Source organism: Pongo pygmaeus, chromosome 7, assembly GCF_028885625.2.
Source record: "Pongo pygmaeus isolate AG05252 chromosome 7, NHGRI_mPonPyg2-v2.0_pri, whole genome shotgun sequence".
Classification (NCBI taxonomy): domain Eukaryota; kingdom Metazoa; phylum Chordata; class Mammalia; order Primates; family Hominidae; genus Pongo; species Pongo pygmaeus.
Window position 1 is genome coordinate 103331752 of NC_072380.2, and position 19528 is coordinate 103351279.

At 36.1% G+C, this 19528-nt stretch overlaps 1 protein-coding gene across 2 annotated transcripts in view; it reads right to left on the bottom strand.

Moving 5' to 3' along the window:
* The window catches only part of C7H8orf88 (chromosome 7 C8orf88 homolog), a 27715-nt gene extending 13445 nt beyond the window's left edge, over nucleotides 1–14270 (bottom strand). The window contains exons 1-4 of one of the 2 annotated variants that reach the window (XM_054497730.2): nucleotides 14132–14270; nucleotides 9350–9448; nucleotides 7555–7628; nucleotides 70–145 (exon numbers count right to left, since the gene is read on the bottom strand). In XM_054497730.2, the coding sequence (XP_054353705.1) occupies nucleotides 70–145; nucleotides 7555–7628; nucleotides 9350–9422 (223 nt within the window). In that variant the 5' untranslated portion in view covers nucleotides 9423–9448; nucleotides 14132–14270. Of the gene's footprint in view, nucleotides 1–69; nucleotides 146–7554; nucleotides 7629–9349; nucleotides 9449–13253; nucleotides 13389–14131 lie in introns of those variants that run through there. The other variant, XM_063668962.1, reaches the window with a different exon arrangement.
* Between the last annotated feature and the right edge of the window lie 5258 nt (nucleotides 14271–19528).

A 19528-nucleotide genomic window follows, 5' to 3' on the forward strand; every position in this document is an offset into this window, starting at 1 on the left:
AGTAATATTAACTTTATATGAATGCTAAGACATTCAATGATAAAACTGGGAATTATGATAAAATTTTACCTTTTTTAACTGGAGACTGATGTTGCTGTTGCTCATTAAGACCTTGAGAAAAGGCTTGCATTCCATTGGTCTTACACTGTTAAACATGAAGAAAATAAACTTTTTAACTCAGGTTTTAAAATTTTATATAATTAGTTTAACTACCCAAAAATATTTTCCTGATAATAAATGCATTTAGTGGGAGCTAAGTAATAAGCAATCATTGTAAGTCTGCTTATTTAAAATGAGCAACAAAAACATCTTTCAAAATATATTCACATATATCTACGGTTTTTTTGGCATTATTATAATTATTGTTGAAAAGGAATATAAAACTAAAGATGAATTTTATTGTCCTAAACATAAATAATTCCATAGCCATTAAAAGTATTTTTTCTTGACAAAAATTCCATTCAGAAAAAAAATTTAATTGATGAAAACAACACATTTTTATTCACAAAAATTCTGCAATAATACTAGAGTATTTACTTTTTTAATTTCTGAAGTAGAGACTGATGTTGCTTTATAAGCCCCTGGACTGTTTCACCTAATGCCTTGGAAATAAGAGAAATAAGAAAAATTGATGTATCCAATGAGACAAAGAAAATCAGAAACATTGGTAGAGCTCTATGTCTTGAAGAGAGATGCCTTAGTGCAGAGTTTTTCCAGTCTCACTTGCAAGACCATCTTTATTATAAGATTGGCTAAGCTAATCTGATGATATTTTTAAAATCCATTTTTACCTAAATCCTTTTCTTCTGATCCCATGCTCACCAAGACATACTCAGATTCAATTTAGCTTTCCATAAATCTCCCTAGAAGTAAACAATATACCAGTTGTACCAATAAGAGGAACCCAGAATACAAGACGTCAAGATTTCTCATTATAAAATAATTGGTGTTCTGATTTTATAAACCAGTTTTACAAACTTGGTTAATACTATCTACCCCTGAGAGATTATCTCCTCTTGTGCTGACAAAAATCAGTTTGCAAACCATCCCTGAATTAAGGTAAATCATGAAGGTAGGTTTCTTTGGAGACATCTATCCTTAAAAATAAATATCTCTGCTCCATCAATCATTGTATTGATAAGTTGTAAGCTATTCCTTAAATTTCTGTGAATGCTAACTACTCCACCTAAAGGCAGTAGGACTAATTATCTAATGCTATGACACAATAAAGTCTATGGAGATAATTCTACACTATTGAAACAAGAATGTCATCAGAAAAAAAATCAAGTTTTAGTAGAGCTTTTTAAGTAGAGAAGAAAAAATGGAAAATGCCTAAGATTTGGGTTCTCCAAAGTTCTTCTAGACTGTTGTATTTAATTAACTATAAAATGGTATTCTAAAAATTAAAAAAAAACAATTTCTTGCCTCTGGAAATTTTAGCAGATGCACATTTCACTAAGTGTGTAACATCTACTTAAATGCAAGATCTAAAATCAAACTTGAAGATAAAATTGTACTTTGTCATGTCTGTACATATTAAAAACTTAAAATACTGATTATTTCAAATAATAGCATGTAAAAAGTACACCTACAAAAAGTTTTATACAGTGATTATCTATATGTTATTTCATTTCATTATAATCCTATAAGGAATAAGGCAAGTGTTATGATCATTATGTTATAAGTAAGGAAAATCAGACCAGAGGAGTTTGGTGACCAAGTCAAAAGTACACAGATAAGAAACAGCTGAGCTAGGTTTTGAAACTCAAGGCTACTATGTAAATTTGTGAAGGGTATGCATCTAAAGGGTTACCATTCACCACAGAAATGTTGTATATTTTCTAGCAGATAGCAAAGTATCTTAAAAAAAAGAAAACTTGTATTTTTCTATAATTTTTCATTCCTCGTCTAATTGTTGCAAAGGTGCCAAATGCGTAGTAGTGGACCTGTTGAACTCATTCATTTAACAAACACAGAGTGCTTATGACATGACAAGCACTGTGCTTTGTGTCAGGAAATACAAAGATGAACATGACATTCCAGTATCTGTTCTCAGAGACTCACAAACTAAAAGGCAGAAAAATAAAAGAGCAAATCATAATAAAATTTGAGAAGCTCTGTAATAAAAATATGCAGAAAGTACAATAAAAGGACTGAGTCAGGGTATCAAACTTGGCTTAGAAATGCCAGGAAAGGCTTTACATAGGAGATGATGCTTATACTGACTCTTGAAGGATCAGTAGGAGTTAGCCTGGCAAACTAATGAAAAATTAATGTTTATGGAATAAAGGAATAGCCTTGTACTGAAGAGCATAGGAAAATATGGCTAGTTCAGGAAATGGAAAAGGTTAAACAGAGGAGTGAAGCAGGATAAGCATCAAGTTTCTTATAATTTTATTCAAATCAAGTGTTCTTTGCAATGGCACAATTCCCCAATATGCATGCCCAGATTTTCTATTTAGACTTTTTGTATTTTTTCGAGACAGTGTCTTGCTCTGTCACCCAGGCTGGAGTGCAGTGCCACGATCATAGGTCACTGTAACCTTGAACTCCTGAGCTCAAGTCATCCTCCCAACTCAGCCTCCTGAGGAGCTAGGACTACAGGCATATACCACCATACCCAGCTACTTTTCAAAAGTTTTTGTAGAGACAAGATCTTGCTACATTGCCCAGGCTGGTCTCAAACTCCTGGGCTCAAGTGATCCTCCCACCTCAGCCTTCCAAAGTGCTAGGACTACAAGTGTGAGCATCCCATCTGGCCCTTTTATATTCTATAGCAAGAATGTTCCCAGCCTCTGTCACCCGTCTTAAACAAATGTATACCACTGAGACCAGGAAAGAGAATAAGAAAAGACAAATGCATATCACTCTCCATTCCTAGAATGAAAAGTTAAAGTGTGAGATTTCTAGGCAATATCAAAAGACAAAAGGTAAACAGGAAAAAAAATTACAATTCGTATCTTAAATGGTTTCACCTAAAAGAGCTCCCAGGAAACAATTTTAAAAAAAATAAAAAAGCCTATAGAAGAGAATGGGCAAAGGACAAGAAATGGTAACACAGAGGAGAGGAAATCCAAATGACTCTGAAACAGATCAAAATTAGCCACATATTCTTGATACTCTTTTCATCACGAGGTACATTCTGTATCTCCTTCACTTAAATCTTGGCAAAATCTATGACTGCTCCTACCAATGTACATTTCAGAAGTGACACAGTGCTAGTTTCCAGTCCCAGATATTAAGAGACTGGCAACTTATATCTCCTGTCCCTTTGAACATTAGTCTTGGAACCCACATGTAGTGTTATAAGAAGCCCAAGCCACTTGAAAAGACCATTTGTAGGTGCTCATTCCAGTTCATAGTACCAGCTGAGCTCCAAGCCAATGGCCAGTACTAATTGACAGCCATGTGAGTGAGCCATTTTCATCATCCCAGTCCAGTCAAGCCTTTAAGTGATTCCTCTCCTCGATGCTATCTGACTGCAACTACATGACTATACTAAAGTGAGATAGGGCCAGCTGAGTCCAGTCATCCCAGGAGACCATGAAAGATAAAAATAAGCTATTGTTTTAAGCCAAAATTTTCAAATACTTTGTTATGAAGAAATAATGAAAAACAGGTTAAAGAAAGTTGTTCATAAAGAAAGATAATACCAGACAGAGCCATGGATTTACACAAAGAAATAAAAAGTTCTGGAAAGGCAATAAATGAAAGTAAAATAAAATTTTCTTTTAGTTTTTAAAGTTAAAAGATAACACAGAAAGAAAAAAAAAACATTAGTAATGATTGTGTGTTTACAGTCCAAACAAAAGTAAAATTATCATCATAATAAGCACAAGAATGTAAGGGTGATCTCTACAAAAAAAGTTGCTAGATCTAATAATTGAGTTTAACAAAATCACTATACAAAATCAATTATTTTTCTAAACCCTAGCAACCAACTAGTAAAATTTAAAATTTACAAAAAATACCATTTACAATAGTATCGAAATATCTGAAACACTTATAAATTTTATAAATGATGTTCAAAAGCCCTATGCTGGAAAATACAAAGAATCAAGGGATATGTCATGTTAATAGATCATAAGATGTCAATTCTTCCCATATTAATCTATAAATTCAATCAAAATGCCAATAGACTTTTTGTAGAAAATGACAAGCTCACTTAAAATTTATATGCAAATGCAAAAGACCTAGAATTGTAAAGATAAATTTTAGAAACAAAGTTAGTGACCTTTCACAACCTGGTTTCAAGACATCATAAAGCTACAGTAGACTATAAAGTGTAATATTGACATAAAGATAGACATAAATCAACAGAACATAATAGTTTTGAAGTAAATTAATGCATGTATGATATACTGATTTTTCAATGAACTTTTGCAGTTCAATAATAAAAAGACAAACAACCCAAATAATAGAAATAGGCAAAAAGATATGAACAGACACTCCACCAAAAAAAAACTTTTTAAAGAAAGAAAAATGGAAAGAAAAACAGATGTCAAAGAAGTTCATGATAAGATGCCAAATCTCACTAAACATTAGGAAAATGTTAATTTAAAAACAATGAGATACCACTACTCACACACTAAAATGGCTAAAAATAAAAAGATTGACCATACTAATGTTGGCAAGGCTGTGAAGCATCTGGAGCTCCCTCATATTACTGATGAGAAGGTAAAATGGCACAACTACTTTGGAAAACATTTTATGATATCTTATAACGCTAAACAAACTTACTATACGATCTATCAATTCCACTCCTGGGTAGTATGTGTATTTCCACACAAAGATTTGTATATGATAGACTATAGTAGCATTATTCATAATATCCAAAAACTAGATACAATCCAATGTTTGTCAACTGATGAATAAACAAACTGTTGTATATTTAAAGTAGGACACTATTCCACATTAAAAAAAAACCAACTACTGATATATACAACATGAAAGGATCTCATAAACATAACGCTGAGCAAAAGAACCCAGCACCAAGGAATACACATTATATTTTTATTTATATGAAACTCTAGAACAGTAAAAACTAACTTATCTATCATTAAAAGAAGCAGATCAGTGGATGTGTGGGGCAGGAAGGAGGGCAAGGGGTTAGTGTTAAGTGTAAGTGGTAAATTATTGCAAGGGGATATAAGGACATTTTGGAGGAAGATGGAAGATTTTCATTGTGGGGTTCATTACGTAGGATAAATATTTCTCAAAAGTCATTGAACAAATGAGTTCACTTTACTATATGTAAATTATACCTCAATAAAGGTGGTTTGAAAATATATCAAGTATCTCTAACATAGGTTCTAATAGCGTTTGCATTATAATTGAAGCAGCAGACAAAACTGTACGTTTAGAAGTAATTTAACGGATAATTTGATTTTTCTCTATAAAACTGCAATGTTAACATATTAATTTTTTACATATAAAGTGAAAGAAGGTCAATGGTTCCAAAAAGTAATGAATATTATTGTTGTATTTAATTAGGGAAATGTTAGCTGCTAGAACAAATAAAACATTTCTATGACTTATAGAAAACTCATAATAAAGCCAGAGTAATTAAGACATCATGATATTGATTATACAGAGATACAAAAATGATCACTAGAACAGAATAAAGAGCCCAGAACAGATATATCTATATTAAAAATTATTATATAATTAAGATTCCACTATAAATCAGTATGGAAAGGATGAATTATTCAATAAATTATGCTTTACAATCAGTTGCTTATAGGAGAAAAACTAGATTTCTATCTTACACCATCCAAAAAATCACCTTGAGGTAGACTACACACCTAAATATGAAAGCAAATCTTCAAAGCTTTTGGAAGAATATATAGAAAATATCTTTTAATTTTGGAAATGGGAAGACTTCTTAAAAGTGAAATCCTAAAGAAAAACATTGATAATATCACTACATTAATATTTAAAACTTTTAAACAAAAAATGCCACACAAAAAATGACTCTCTAGCAGACCATATTCCTGGAAAAGAAAATATTTTTATGCACATAAGAAAAATAATTAGAATCCAGAACATATTTTAAAGGCATATAAATCAAAAAGAATAAAATCCAGGAAAAATGGGATAATAATTTGAGTTGGCAATTCACAAAAGAGGAAATCCAAATGGTCAAACTAAACATATGAAAAGATGTTCTACTTCACAAGTAATAGAGAATTAAAAATTAAAACCAGCCAAAATATATAATTTCTCATCCACTGTCTCACCCAATGTTCAAGTCTGCCAATAGCAAGGTGAGGACGTAGAAAAATCAGAGCCCCTGTTCATACAAATTGCTTTGAAGAGTAATTTGGCAGTATCTAAAAGTTGAAATTAAGAATACTTAGTAATTCTACTCTAATTTTATGCCACAGAAAACTTCTCAAACATGTAAAAATGAAACATATAGATGGCAGTCACAATAGCATTTATTATAATATAGAAACAAGTGCCCATCAACAGAAAATGGAAAAAAATGTGGTATAGTCACATATATTAAAAGATTGTTCTATATCAGTTCATATTTAACTGCTTTATTCATTGTAAAGTTGCCTAATATTCCATTTACAAATATACTTATGGTTGTGCATGCATAGTCTATTCCTGGATAAGAAATAGTATCTAGAGGCCAGGCACAGTGGCTCACGCCTGTAATCCCAACACTTTGGGAGGCCAAGGCAGGCAGATCACCTGAGGTTGGAAGTTCAAGACCAGCCTGGCCAATATGGTGAAACCCCATCTGTACTAAAAATACACAAAAAAAAATTAGCTAGGTGTCGTGGCGGGTGCCTATAATCCCAGCTACTTGGGAGGCTGAAGCAGGAGAATCGCTTGACCCCTGGAGGCGGAGGTTGCAGTGAGTCGAGATCGTGCCATTGCACTCCAGCTTGGGCAACAAGAGTGAAACTCCGTCTCAAAAACAAAACAAAACAAAAAAGACACAGAGAGAAAGAAATAGCATCTAGGTAAGAAACTGGTACGGTGCATCTGGATAAGAAACTGGTGCAATGCTTACTTCTGATCAGAGGAAATAGGAGACTGGGACAGAGATTGGAGGGAAACTTTTCAATTAATGTCATTTTGTATACTTTGAATTTTAAACTTTGTGACTAATTTACTTAGTCAAAAAATTAAAATTTGTAATAAAATGTTAAAGCAAAGATGACAAAATCCTATTTACGTAAAACAAAACAATTATATTTATCATAGCAAAAGTACAAATATATTCACGGAAAAAATAAATTGAGGATAGTTACCTATGGGCAGGATGGGAAGGAAATATGATGGTAGAAGCATATATATACAGAGTTTGTAACTATATGTGAAGTTGTTTTTCTTTAAACTTTTTTAAAGCAAATATAGCAAAATGTTTAGACTTAAAAATGCTGGGTGACAGATAAATGGGTGTTACATTATCTTTAACATATGTACATAAATTTTTATAAAGTATATAAAGCATAGTATCTGGCACATAATAGCCATCTAACACATGTTACTTTCCAATCTATAATATTTCTTTCTGTTACAATTTCTAAGACTTACTCTGCTAACTCCACTTTGTACGCACTGAGTGTTGCATGGATATTCACTCTGAAAGTTGAAAGGGAACACTGCTCCTGTTAGGAGAGGAAGAAAACAATTTCATATATCTATTATTTCAATAAATAACATAATCAACTAAAAAGCTTAAGTATCCAAGATATTCTTGGCATTGTTTTGAAATGTGTTCTGATAGTTCATTTATTCAACATTCATCCAACCTTATAAAATGTCAGATGCTGTGTTAAAAGGATGGACATACAAACATGAAAAGAGTTCAGAGATAAGAGTTCACAGTCTATTTTAAAAGACAAGTTCATATATAATGATTATAATACAATTTGATAAGCAGTATGCTTATTGAGAGATTTAGAGAAAGTACTAGGGCAAACGGAATAGGTTTGGGGTATCACATAGGTTTCACAACATGAAGTAATTAAATCTGAAACTGAATCTAAAAGAAAATGTAGTGATTCCTTTAGGGATCTGAGATGGCCAGGGAGTATGTAAGCCTGTTAAGAAACACCAAAATTAATTTCTGATTTACTAGACTTTTCTGCCTAATAATTCCCTACTCTGCTGTCTGGATCTTAAGAAGGTACAACTAAATAAGATACCAGGGCTACCTGCCCACCTTGCATCCCCTCTCATTCTCATTCTTCCATGTAACAACCTTGGAGAGAAATCAGTGAAAAATTGGATCTGCAGAGATGAAGTGGGGTGGAAGTTGCTGGAGAAAGCCTGGTCACAGAAAATAGCTGCTGCAATTGTTTTACATTCTTTCCTTTAGGATAAAATTTGAGACTTGACCCTACACAACCGCTTCCACTACACCAGAAGTATACAGAATCAACATTACTCAGCTATGGTCCCAGAAGATCCATTAATTTCATTTATCTGACATAAGTCACAGGCATATTGACAGCAAACATAACCAAAGTGGAGATTATCATCTTCCTTGAAGGATCCAATGATGGGAAAATGAACACAGGATAGAAACTGGTGCCACTTCTACCTTTTTTGCTTCATTTGTAAATCAACAAAGTATCTATATTTTCCCATTTCTAAGTAGTAAGTTAATTCAGCTGAATACATAGACTAAGAAAAAGTTTAAAAAGTTATATGTGTATCACCTAAAGTAGACACAGAAGCCATTCTAGCAACAAGTAATGAACAGAATTAAAAGACTGATATTCCAATTTAGAAGTTAAATACCAGGTATTTCAGGAATTTCTCCAAAAGAATAGCTTCATGGGCAAAAGAAAAACATTTTAGAATTTTTAAAATAGATATTTTGAAATTAGACCTGTTCTAGTTCAAACACAGCCATAACCTCTATCAGAGCACGAGTATGACACAACTACTACAGAACCTTTAAGATTTATGCTCATCTTTTTTTTTTTGGCATTTAGTTATGTACTTATTCTTTTAAAAGGTTAAATTCTCTCTCCAGCATGATTGCCCTGCAGTGATCATAATCACAGGGCACAATTTGTACTGGGAGTATCACTCTGACCAGAAGCCAGAAGCCTACAAAAATGAGACATGAGAAAAAACACACACACAAAAAGTTACTTTCAGTCAAGGGTTATTCTTCCTACTTTTGTTGGTCTGGTAGACTATAGACTGGTAGATAATTAAGAATCTTTTTCCTTCAGTAATACTTATAAACCCTTAGTTTTCATTATTTCTTTAAATATCCACCTGAAACAATTACTTTATATATTATTTAGCTTTTCAAATACTAATTAGTCATTAATACATTAATATTTAAAGAACTGTACAATCTATTACTCACCTGGGGGAGAAGTCAGATGACGAACAGGTCTTGCTGGTTGAAGCGGTTTACCAATTAATTTTTTGGTTTCCATTGTCACAAAGACCTTGAGGTTCCATACTAGATGACGAAAAAATACATTTTTATCTTTTGGACAAAATAATCAAGATGCTTTACATATATACAAATAACCACATCTTTTTTTTAAGATGCCTATTTTACAAGTTAAAGTGGAAAACACAAACACAAAAAAGCATTTAATATGCAATACTCAGACTCCTTTTATAGCGTGTCACAGTTAAACATTCCCTCTTTGAAACATTTTCTTTAACTTTACTGACTCTATATTTCTGTTTTTCTTTTCTTTTGAGGCAGTCTCACTCTGTCACCCACGCTGGACTGCAGTGGCACAATCATAGCTCACTTCAACTTAAAGCTCCTGGGCTCAAGAGATCCTCCTGCCTTAGCCTTCCAAATAGCTGGGATTACAGGCATGAACCACCATGCCCGGCTAATATATATTTTTTTAAAGATGGGGTCTCACTATGTTGCCCCGGCTATGATCTTTTGGTTTGTTTCCTATTTCTTCAATTGTCTCTTCTAACTTCCTTAGCTGATTCCTCTTCTTCTGTCTTTCTTCTGAATTTGGCTTTGGTCTTCTTAGCTAAAACTCATCTATGTTCATGGCTGCAACTTCCTATCTACATGGTAAATATGCCCTAATTTATACTTCCAGAATCTACTTCTCTTTTAAACTCCAGTTCTATTTTTCTAATTGTCTAATAATATTTCAATTTATATATTATCACAGGTACCTCAAATTCAACATATCTAAAATCTAATTAATAACTTTAACTCCTGTATTCCTTTAAAGTCATCACCAACTCCCTTGGACCACACTTGGTAAAACTGCCTTCAATTTGACGGGCTAAATTAGAGCCTCTGATTCCAAAATCAGTCTTTAATTTCTGTTCATGCTACTTCCAAAATATTAATGTTATTTTGTTTCACCATATATTTGGACATTCAGGTGTTTTGTCTATAGTTCCCTCACTATCTCTGCTGCTCTTCGTCCAAACAGCTATTTATCTGTCAAGACCAAGATCAAGCTCTTGCCACTTCCTTGGAAAATATCCCCCTGTCTCAACAGGTAAGGTTAAATAAAATAGTCTACCTGAAGTTCTCTAATAATAAAATAATAATAGCAATAATAATAATTCCTCCTTCCTTACATTCCTCCTCCACTGGTCCCTACTGTATTTTATCAGTTTTTCTAAAATATATCATAGTAAATATATTACATGTCTACTTATTGGACTATCAGTTAGTTGAGGCCACAAAAACCAGACCTTATTTATTTTTGTATTCTAGTATCTGCAACGTAGATTTATTAAATAAACTCTATAAATGTTAAGTACCTCGTCATTGCAACTAAAATCTGACACCTGTATGGGACACAAGATTTCCAAATTTTGATGCCCATCAAGACAAAGTCAAAAATAAAACTCCACTTGATTTTGCACCTGCTTATCCAGAAATAATTGTAACCATATGATATTAAGCAAATCATAAGTCTAAGTGCCTGTTTCACCAAGTATAAGATAGAGTTAGTAACCCTTTAAGTTCCCAGAAATGCTTTATCCTATTTTTAAAATATCTTTGGACATGTATAATTCAAATGCTAAAATTATAAACTTATAAACAACCTCTCAAAATTAGGAATGATAACTAAGCACCCAAAAGTTACTATTTGGAGATAAGCCAGCAAGTACTTCAAGTTAATACCAATCCAGCTTTGTAATGTGTCTGTTAACTAGTATTTCAATGTGGCAAAACTAATGCTCTCTAAACAAAACTAATACTCTCTGTACTTTTTGCGCAATACAATTGGATATAACAAGATGAAAAAAAAAGTTATAAGCACAAATAGAAAAAATACTTCAAATAAATAGTTATTAATATTTTCTGTGTGGAAGAGTATATTTAAAATAAGGACCAAAAAGCAACCTAATATACATTGCTTTATTTGATGTTTATCCTAGCTATTTTAGTTAAGACCCCAATACTAGTATGTAGTAACTTTCCATCCTGTTCCCCATATGAAACTAGTGAATCAGAATACAATAGAATAGAGTACTTTGGCACACACTTCGTTGTTTTTCATTGCTCAGCTGAAATTTAGTTGTAGGTTGTTAAGTCTTTTCCAATCGCTGAGCAAGGCAAATCCACAGTATTCAAACTAGGGATTTTCAAGAGTTGGGGATTACAGAACTCCATTACATGACTTTGCAACACAAGTAAATAAACAAAAAATCAAAGCTCTTTTGGTGCCACCTACCCTTCAATTTACAGTAGGAAAGATACAGCAATGGCTCCCTGTATATAAATCCACATCAGTTAAGGAAATTAGGAAAGATGGTGTCATTCAGTACTCTGTTTAATATATTTTTTTTAAAGTAAACTATGCCTGCAGGGAAACGCTGACATTATAGGGGACAAGTTAGGAATTACAATGCATACTACATTCCACCATCATGTTATTAATGAAAAAGGTTAAGTATTTATAAAAAGTAATTATTATTGTAAAACTGATTCACGAGATTATAATTAAGGCAGAACTCCATAAACCAAAACCTAATTCTCAGTTTAGTTAAAAATAATAAAGACTTAGCTGCACTACAAAGTCATTATACAAAATACATTCAATCTTAAACTCTAATGCCTGCTTCATTCATGGAATGTAGAGATCAAAAAGTTTCCCTTGAAGCTACTGGTACTACCTAGAGTAGGCATGTATCATATCAACGATTCAAAGCACAGTTACAAAATAAACAGAATTCTGCCTACAACATTGGTTAGCAAGTAGTGGGCCTATCATAAGGTTGTAAAATGTAAATTTTAAAATGTAAATGTATAGTTTTGTGGTATAAATGTTTTTTATAGGATATTTTGATCCAATGTCTCCAAAAAACTTTCTATTAATACATGCTGAGAAATGGTTGCTGAACAGTTTTTTTCAAGACCACACGCATTTAACAAATCATCTTTAAAGACCAAGTTGTATGAATAGAATATTGGTAAATCAGTTAGTTATTTACAGTTGCTATTCTACATCTGGCAATACTAACTATATCTTAGGTTCCTTTTCTGTTTTAAAAAATTTACCTAAGTATGAATCTTCAGGCCTTATCAGTCCTGATATTACCAGTAAACCTAGAATTGTCTAAAATACAATGGGATAATAAGCAGATACACTGACCACTTTGGCCAAAATCTTATTAATGTTATTTTTTAATTAAGATGCCATTTTTAAGGTCCTACTACATACTAAATATAATTTCATTTAATTTTGAGCCATATATGAACTGTGGGAGAAAATTATTATTAGTCCCACTTTACAGATAAGAAACCTGAGGCTCAGAAAAATAAGAGACATACCCAAGTCCACACAGCTACTAAGTGCTAGATATTAGGATTTGACTACAAAGTTCACACCTTTACATCAAAACTTGCCTATTTGTTACATAAAAGAAAGATATCTGACTGTCCATTTATTTCATGTGGACACTGCGTGTATAGATTTAAAAATTAATGTGAAAAGTAACATTTATTTATAAGGCCATGAAGAATAAATTGGTATATGCTAATAATATCCATTTCTTCAATTTACCATTTTTCTTAGAATACTAAATAAATTAGGGAGTACTGTGCTTTCCTCACGCTACAGACATGGTATACTGCCATACTAATCATAGATCACAGCATATGAAATATACTATGCACTGTTTTTAGAATCTGAGTACTATACTTAAACTCCAATATAAATTCTAGTCTTCTTTGGAAAGTACTGATGCTTCCGCTGCCGTTGAGAAATAAGATCATATAAAGTGAAATGATGAAATCAAAAGACCATATTTGAATTTACCTTGTGTATATTTCCCATATGATAACCAGATAAAATTTCATCTCAGTTTCCAACTTCAAAACATTGCAAAGTTAGGATTCCTTGAAACCCAATACTGCTTGTAAATAAACTGCTCACACTGACAAAATGATAGATGAAGAGAAACATACAGGAAACATCGGGGAGTAAGAAATAAACCACCTATGACTCAAGTGGTGAAAGACATTTCACGTTCCACATGTCTGGTTGCACTATTAAGGAAAAATTAAAACGAAAATATCAAAAAACTAGAAGCTAGGAGAGTTCCAACATATCTTCCATTTCATGCCTTCTCTATATAACTAATTTATTTATTTATTTATTTATTTTGGTCTATTTGAGGGATTTCTCAAAACAAACACAATTTAACATTCGGATGGGCAAAAGCTGTCCAGGTAATAGGTGTCTGTGATTACTTTAGTCATGTAACTGTCCTTTCCGTAGCTTTGACTAAAACACCAGCAATGAAAACCTTGTGCCACCGGGTGTAGAGGGCAAATCGTCTTGAAAGCCTCCCACCGCCTGGCACCAGGTGCTGGGGCAGAGCCAAGGGGAGCTGTGTACTTAGCTCCTTTTTTGGCGATGGCTTTGGTCTCGGCCACTTGCCCCTCCGTCGGGCTCCCCCGGCTCCCTACACTTTCCTTCCCCTCATCCGACCCGCTCGCTCCCATCCCACTCCCATTCAGGGTCCACAGGGTACTGAAGGGGCCCTGAGAGATTTCCCGACCCGCCTCAGAGCTTCTCTCCCTCGCCTCAACTTTCCCGGGGTCGGGCCTGGGAGACGGCGCCCACCCGCCTCCTCCACACCACGGGGCCCGACTTCCGTCCCCCAGTGTCGCTCATCCTCCCCAGCCACTTACCGACTCAAGATCCACAGGGATTTCGGGGCAGCAGCGTCGCCGCGCTCAGCCCAGACGCGGAGGCCGAGCGCCCTGCTGCCCGTCGGGGAACTGCTCCTGCCGCTGGTCCGCTGGCTGACCGCGGTGGCGGCGGCGAGGGGCGAGGGGCGGGGGGCGAGGGGCGGGGGGGCGAGGGCCGGGGGGCGGGGCGGGAGGCGGCTCCAAGGGGCACGAGGCGGGCCCAGGGCGGGCGCGGGGCGTGGCCTCGGGCGCTGAGCCTCGAGAGCAGCCGCACGCCCGCCGGGGTAGAACCGTTAAAAGGGCGGCGCGCGCTTCCCCGGGCGAGCTGGGCGCGTGGGGTTGGAGCGGCACCGCTGGGAGCCGGTCGTCTAGGGCAGGCGGCCGCGAGTGAGGCGCTGACAGGCTAGCCCTCGACGGGGCGCGCCCGCGTGAACGGCCTTGGGGGCCCCAGACCGTGGCCCTGCTTGTGCGAAGACTGGGAGGCGCCAGGCGGGCAGCTTGCTGGGGCTTGGCGGCGGGTTCCAGGCAGCGTCTGTGAGGGAGGCCGCCTCTGTGAGGGAGGCCGCCTCTGTGAGGGAGGCCGCCGTCGTGCTGACGACTGAGTCCACCCCACTCCTGTCCCCCGTCAGAGCTGCTGGCAGGCCCTGCTTTCCTTTTGGTGCATTTAGTGGGTGCCGGGATTCCAGTTGGCAGGGAGGAAGATGTTTGAGACATGGTTTACCTCAGACCAGGGATACAGCGTTTCACACAGACTGCCATCCTGAAAGGAACAAAATGAATTAAGGCAACTCCATCCGAATCATTTCTTTTTAATCTTCACCTTCAATCCTTTTGCTAATTTTTCACTATCTTTGAGTGTCCCCAGAGGGGGACAGTCTGCTTGTTCTGAGGGACATGGAGGTGGCAGTCCCTCACGTCCCCAAGCACCAAAAGGACAGTTGAAAATGCACTGGCAAACACTCAACGGTTTTAAGTGGGGCACTATCAGGATTTACCATTTTGGAAGGTATAAAGTTTCACAAGCACTTCCATGTATAGTCAAGTTATTGCTAGCTGTCTCCGTGTAGAAATGGCTTCCAGAAACACTCCTACTATCCACTGAGACAACTCGCCTGGTATCAGAGACCTAGGGTCCAGGGTCAGAGATGGGTCATGATAAAAGGGCATCGCTTGGGGTGAGGCACCAGAAGTCTGCATAGTGGAATCAATATATTCCAACCACCAGATGTAGAAAATTTTAAGTGCAGGATGTGGTGCTCATCCATCTAGTCACAACAGAAGTTTTCTTCTTCAGGAATATACTTAACAATGCAGCATGTATAATTTTATATACATCTTACAATAAAATTACTTTGTGCATATCACTGTATGAAGTCAGTAGAAACTATTGTGACAAAAATGTAAATTGGAAGAATTCCAATTCAGATCAATATTAGTAATTTATTGAGAGGAAGAGAGAAATTAGAGTAGAATAGACAGACTCCTTGATTTTTTGATAATTGAGGAAGAAAAATGAACCATATAAACATCGAAACTTTTCAAAATGTCTTATTGATATGACATAAAATATTGGCATCTACAAGGATAATCTAGAATTCATACCTTTACAACAAGAACTTGACAACAAACAGGTTAATGACTTTTAGCAACTTAAAGATTAGTCACTGCCTGAGAAAACTTGAAGTGCCCTGAAATCACAGAGTTCACATAAGAACCTCATGAAGAGTTTCCCCAAATTTAGCAATACTAAAAATGGACATTATTACCAATTACAAATTGTGAAACTGCAATAACTTTTTTAAGCTTTCAATAACAAAAAATACATGTTAACTAACTTTGCTTTGAAAAGAATACCACATTACTCATTATCACCAGGGAAAGTGCATTACAAAATTACTGTCAAATGATGAGGCAATAAAAAAAATGAAAACTAAAAATATAGGAAAAACATAGCAATGGTTCAGGTAGTTAATTTAAAATATCATTTTACTGAATTTCTAAAATATTTGTGGTATTTATCATCTTTTTAAAAATCTGTAATTTGTTGTCACTGATTTTCTTATTCTAAGTAAATATTTACTTTGGTCATGGCCCCCCCATCCCTGCTTCCTGCCCTGTCCTGGTCACTCAAAGAATTGGAGAATGGATTGAGAAAAAGCAACAGTGGAAATAGATATCCCAGTTAGAAGGATAATAATTTATAATGTGTCTTACTACTTATAAGTAGAGGTTTTATTTAACTTATATTTTCATATTTTATTTAACTCCACTTTCACAGTACCTAGAACTACACACACACACATACAAACTGGTTACTTGATCTCATGGTATGTGCTGTCTAGCGAGGGTGCAGATGTGCAAACAGACAATTTCAACTCAGTAAGTTAATTGTTAAATCTGGGTGGTGCCACTGAAAGCCTGGCAACTCAGAAAGCTGAAGAGGTAGCATTATCTAACGTTTACCAAATGATTTCCTTGCCAACCTCCTGCCAATAGTCGCCTTTTATTCATTTATTCCTCAAACATTTACAAAGCATTTTATGAAGGATACACTAACAAACACACAACACAGATGCTCATAATTATTATAGGAATGTGTTAAAACAGTGGTCCCCAACATTGTTAGCACCAGGGGCTGGTTTCGTGGAAGACTGGAAGGGCGGGGTATGGTTTTGGGATGAAACTGTTTCACCTCAGATCATCAGGCATTAGATTCTTATAAGGGGCACACAACCTAGATCTCTCGCATGTGCAGTTTACAATAGGGTTCACACTCCTATGGGCCGCTGTTGATCTGACAGGTAGCAGAGCTCAGGCAGTAATGCCAGCAATGGGGAGGGGCTGTAAATGCAGATGAAGCTTCAGTCACTCACCTGCCACTCACCTCCTGCTGTGTGGCCTGTTTCCTAACAGGCCAATGACCAGTACCAATCCGGGGTCTGGGGAAGGGCAGTGGTTAGAAACCCCTGTGTTAAAAGCTATAATAATGACTTAGTTTCATTCAGCTCAGATCAGCTCAGCAAAAAAGTTGTGAAGACCTATGTTTATGTGCTAGAAACTGAGGATACAAAGACAAACTGAAATACGATGAGAAAGGCTGATACACACTGAGGGTACAAAGAAAAACTGAAATATGATGAGAAAGGCTGATGCAAAATTAGCAAGAAGAGAACACTAGCTTAATAATAGTGCCTATATACGAAATAGAAGATAGTATATGTAGTAGAAATGTTTATGTGGAATAAAAGAAGGACTACATGGAAAGGCATAATTCTGTTGAACGGTAGGAGGTTGGAGAAGACACATCACGAAAGGGTTCACAGGAGAGGTAATGCCTGAGCAGGATTTTTAAGGATAAAACATTTACCCACTTAGAAAAGGGTATTCCTTGCAGGTGAAAGAACAAGCCCAGAGATATACAGGAATAGAGCAGCAGCCAATACAAGAAAACATCAGTAATTCAGTACTGCAGAAACACAAAATACAAGAGACTGCCTGGTAGTGGCTTGATATTAGGCTAATAAAAGATGAAGTGTCTTTTATCTCCTTTATAAGGATATGGAGAGCCACTGAAGGATTTTAGTTTGGGTTTAATAGTATTCTATGACCATTTGGGAAAAAATTACTTCAATGACAACGTGAAAAATGGATTGGGAAGCAGAGTAGGCATCAGGCAAGACAAGAAGAGAGGCAGAGGAATCAGTTCAGAGATTTACAGTAATCCAGGCAATGTTTATTGAGAGCCATAAGTAAAGGTAGATAGTGACCATAAAGAAAGAAAAGTACACGTAGCTGAGAGAATAAGGAAAACTGCTAACAGTGTAGAGTGTGAGAATGAAAAGTGGAAAATAGTGATGCCAGTTATTGACTTGGGCACCCAGAGCGATATAGGAAAAAAATAAAAAGATGCTGTGATTTGCCTGAGGCACAAGAGAATGAGATCTAGATTGTAGGTGAAGGGAAGGGACAAAAGCAAGAACAGGTGAAGCAGAGATTATCCGTGTAAGTGGAAGGGGTCTACTGTGGAAAGCAGGACTTTCAAATTTTGAGATAGCATTTCTGGGGAATGTTCACCTGAAAACAGGTGAACACTGTTGAAGAGACAGTTGAAGGTGAAGATCAGAAATTCATAAAGGCATTTACCTGCGTGGTTGTGAGATTCATTGGCAAATAAAGGAAGGGATGATAAATTGAAAGAATAATAAACCTGAAGTCCTCACAGAGTGAGACTTCTGGACAGAAGAGGTATATTTTCGAAGAGGTGTATTTTCAGACAGTGGGATAACTGAGTGTGAGAGTTGAGATGGAGTGGTTCTGAGTATAACCACCCAGCATGCCGCTGTAGAGGTGAATACCAGAAGTGAAAGGAAAATAAAGGTCATTAGACTTGACGAAGAACTGTGAGTCCAGACTGCAGTATTACATAAGCCATTGACATTGACATTTAAATCAGTGGCATGTGATAAGAATAAAAACCAGGTACTGAAGTTTGCATTGGTGAGGAGGGAGTTAAAGGAGATCTGTGGATGGCAGATGGTAGGTAGAGGAGAAGTTTATAAAGGAGTTAGGCAAAAAAAGCAAAAAAACAACAAAAAAAAAACATGGCCTTACGTAAGCTAGGGAATTCTCCACGTTTCCTAAACTCTTTCTTGAGGCTTAATAACTAATAAAAATTTAATACATTTTGGCCAGGTGCAGTGGCTCACGCCTGTAATCCCAGCACTTTGGGAGGCCGAGATAGGCGGATCACAAGGTCAGGAGATCGAGACCATCCTGGCTAACACAGTGAAACCCCGTCTCTACTAAAAATACAAAAAAAAATTAGCTGGCCATGGTGGTGGGCGCCTGTAGTCCCAGCTACTCAGGAGGCTGAGGCAGGCGAATGGCATGAACCAGGGAGGCAGAGCTTGCAGTGAGCCGAGATTGCGCCACTGCACTCCAGCCTGGGCAACAGAGTGAGACTCCTTCTCCAATAAAATAAAATAAAATAAAATAATTTAAAAAATAAAAAATTGAATGCATTTTCAAGATTATTTAAATGTCCAATATCTTAAGCCAAAGGTATATCTCATGTGGAAATATGAGATACTGAGGCAAGGTTTTTCAGAAAAACTTATTGGAACACTGGGAACTTTTCCATAACTCTGTATATCCTACCATTATTACCTACACATATGAACAGGCCACTCAGGGCATTCAAAATTTCATGAGAGCAATGTGTGTGATCACTTCCTATTTAATAAGTTACCTTAAATAACTCTTAGTTACAAAATTGAAAAGACTGTTAGATCAAAGACTCTCATTTACTGTATTACAAACTAGACCTACTTCTTAAATCTTTGGCCTGATCTGATCCTTACTCTGTGAGGCCGTCCCCAAAAGAAAACAAATAGGCTC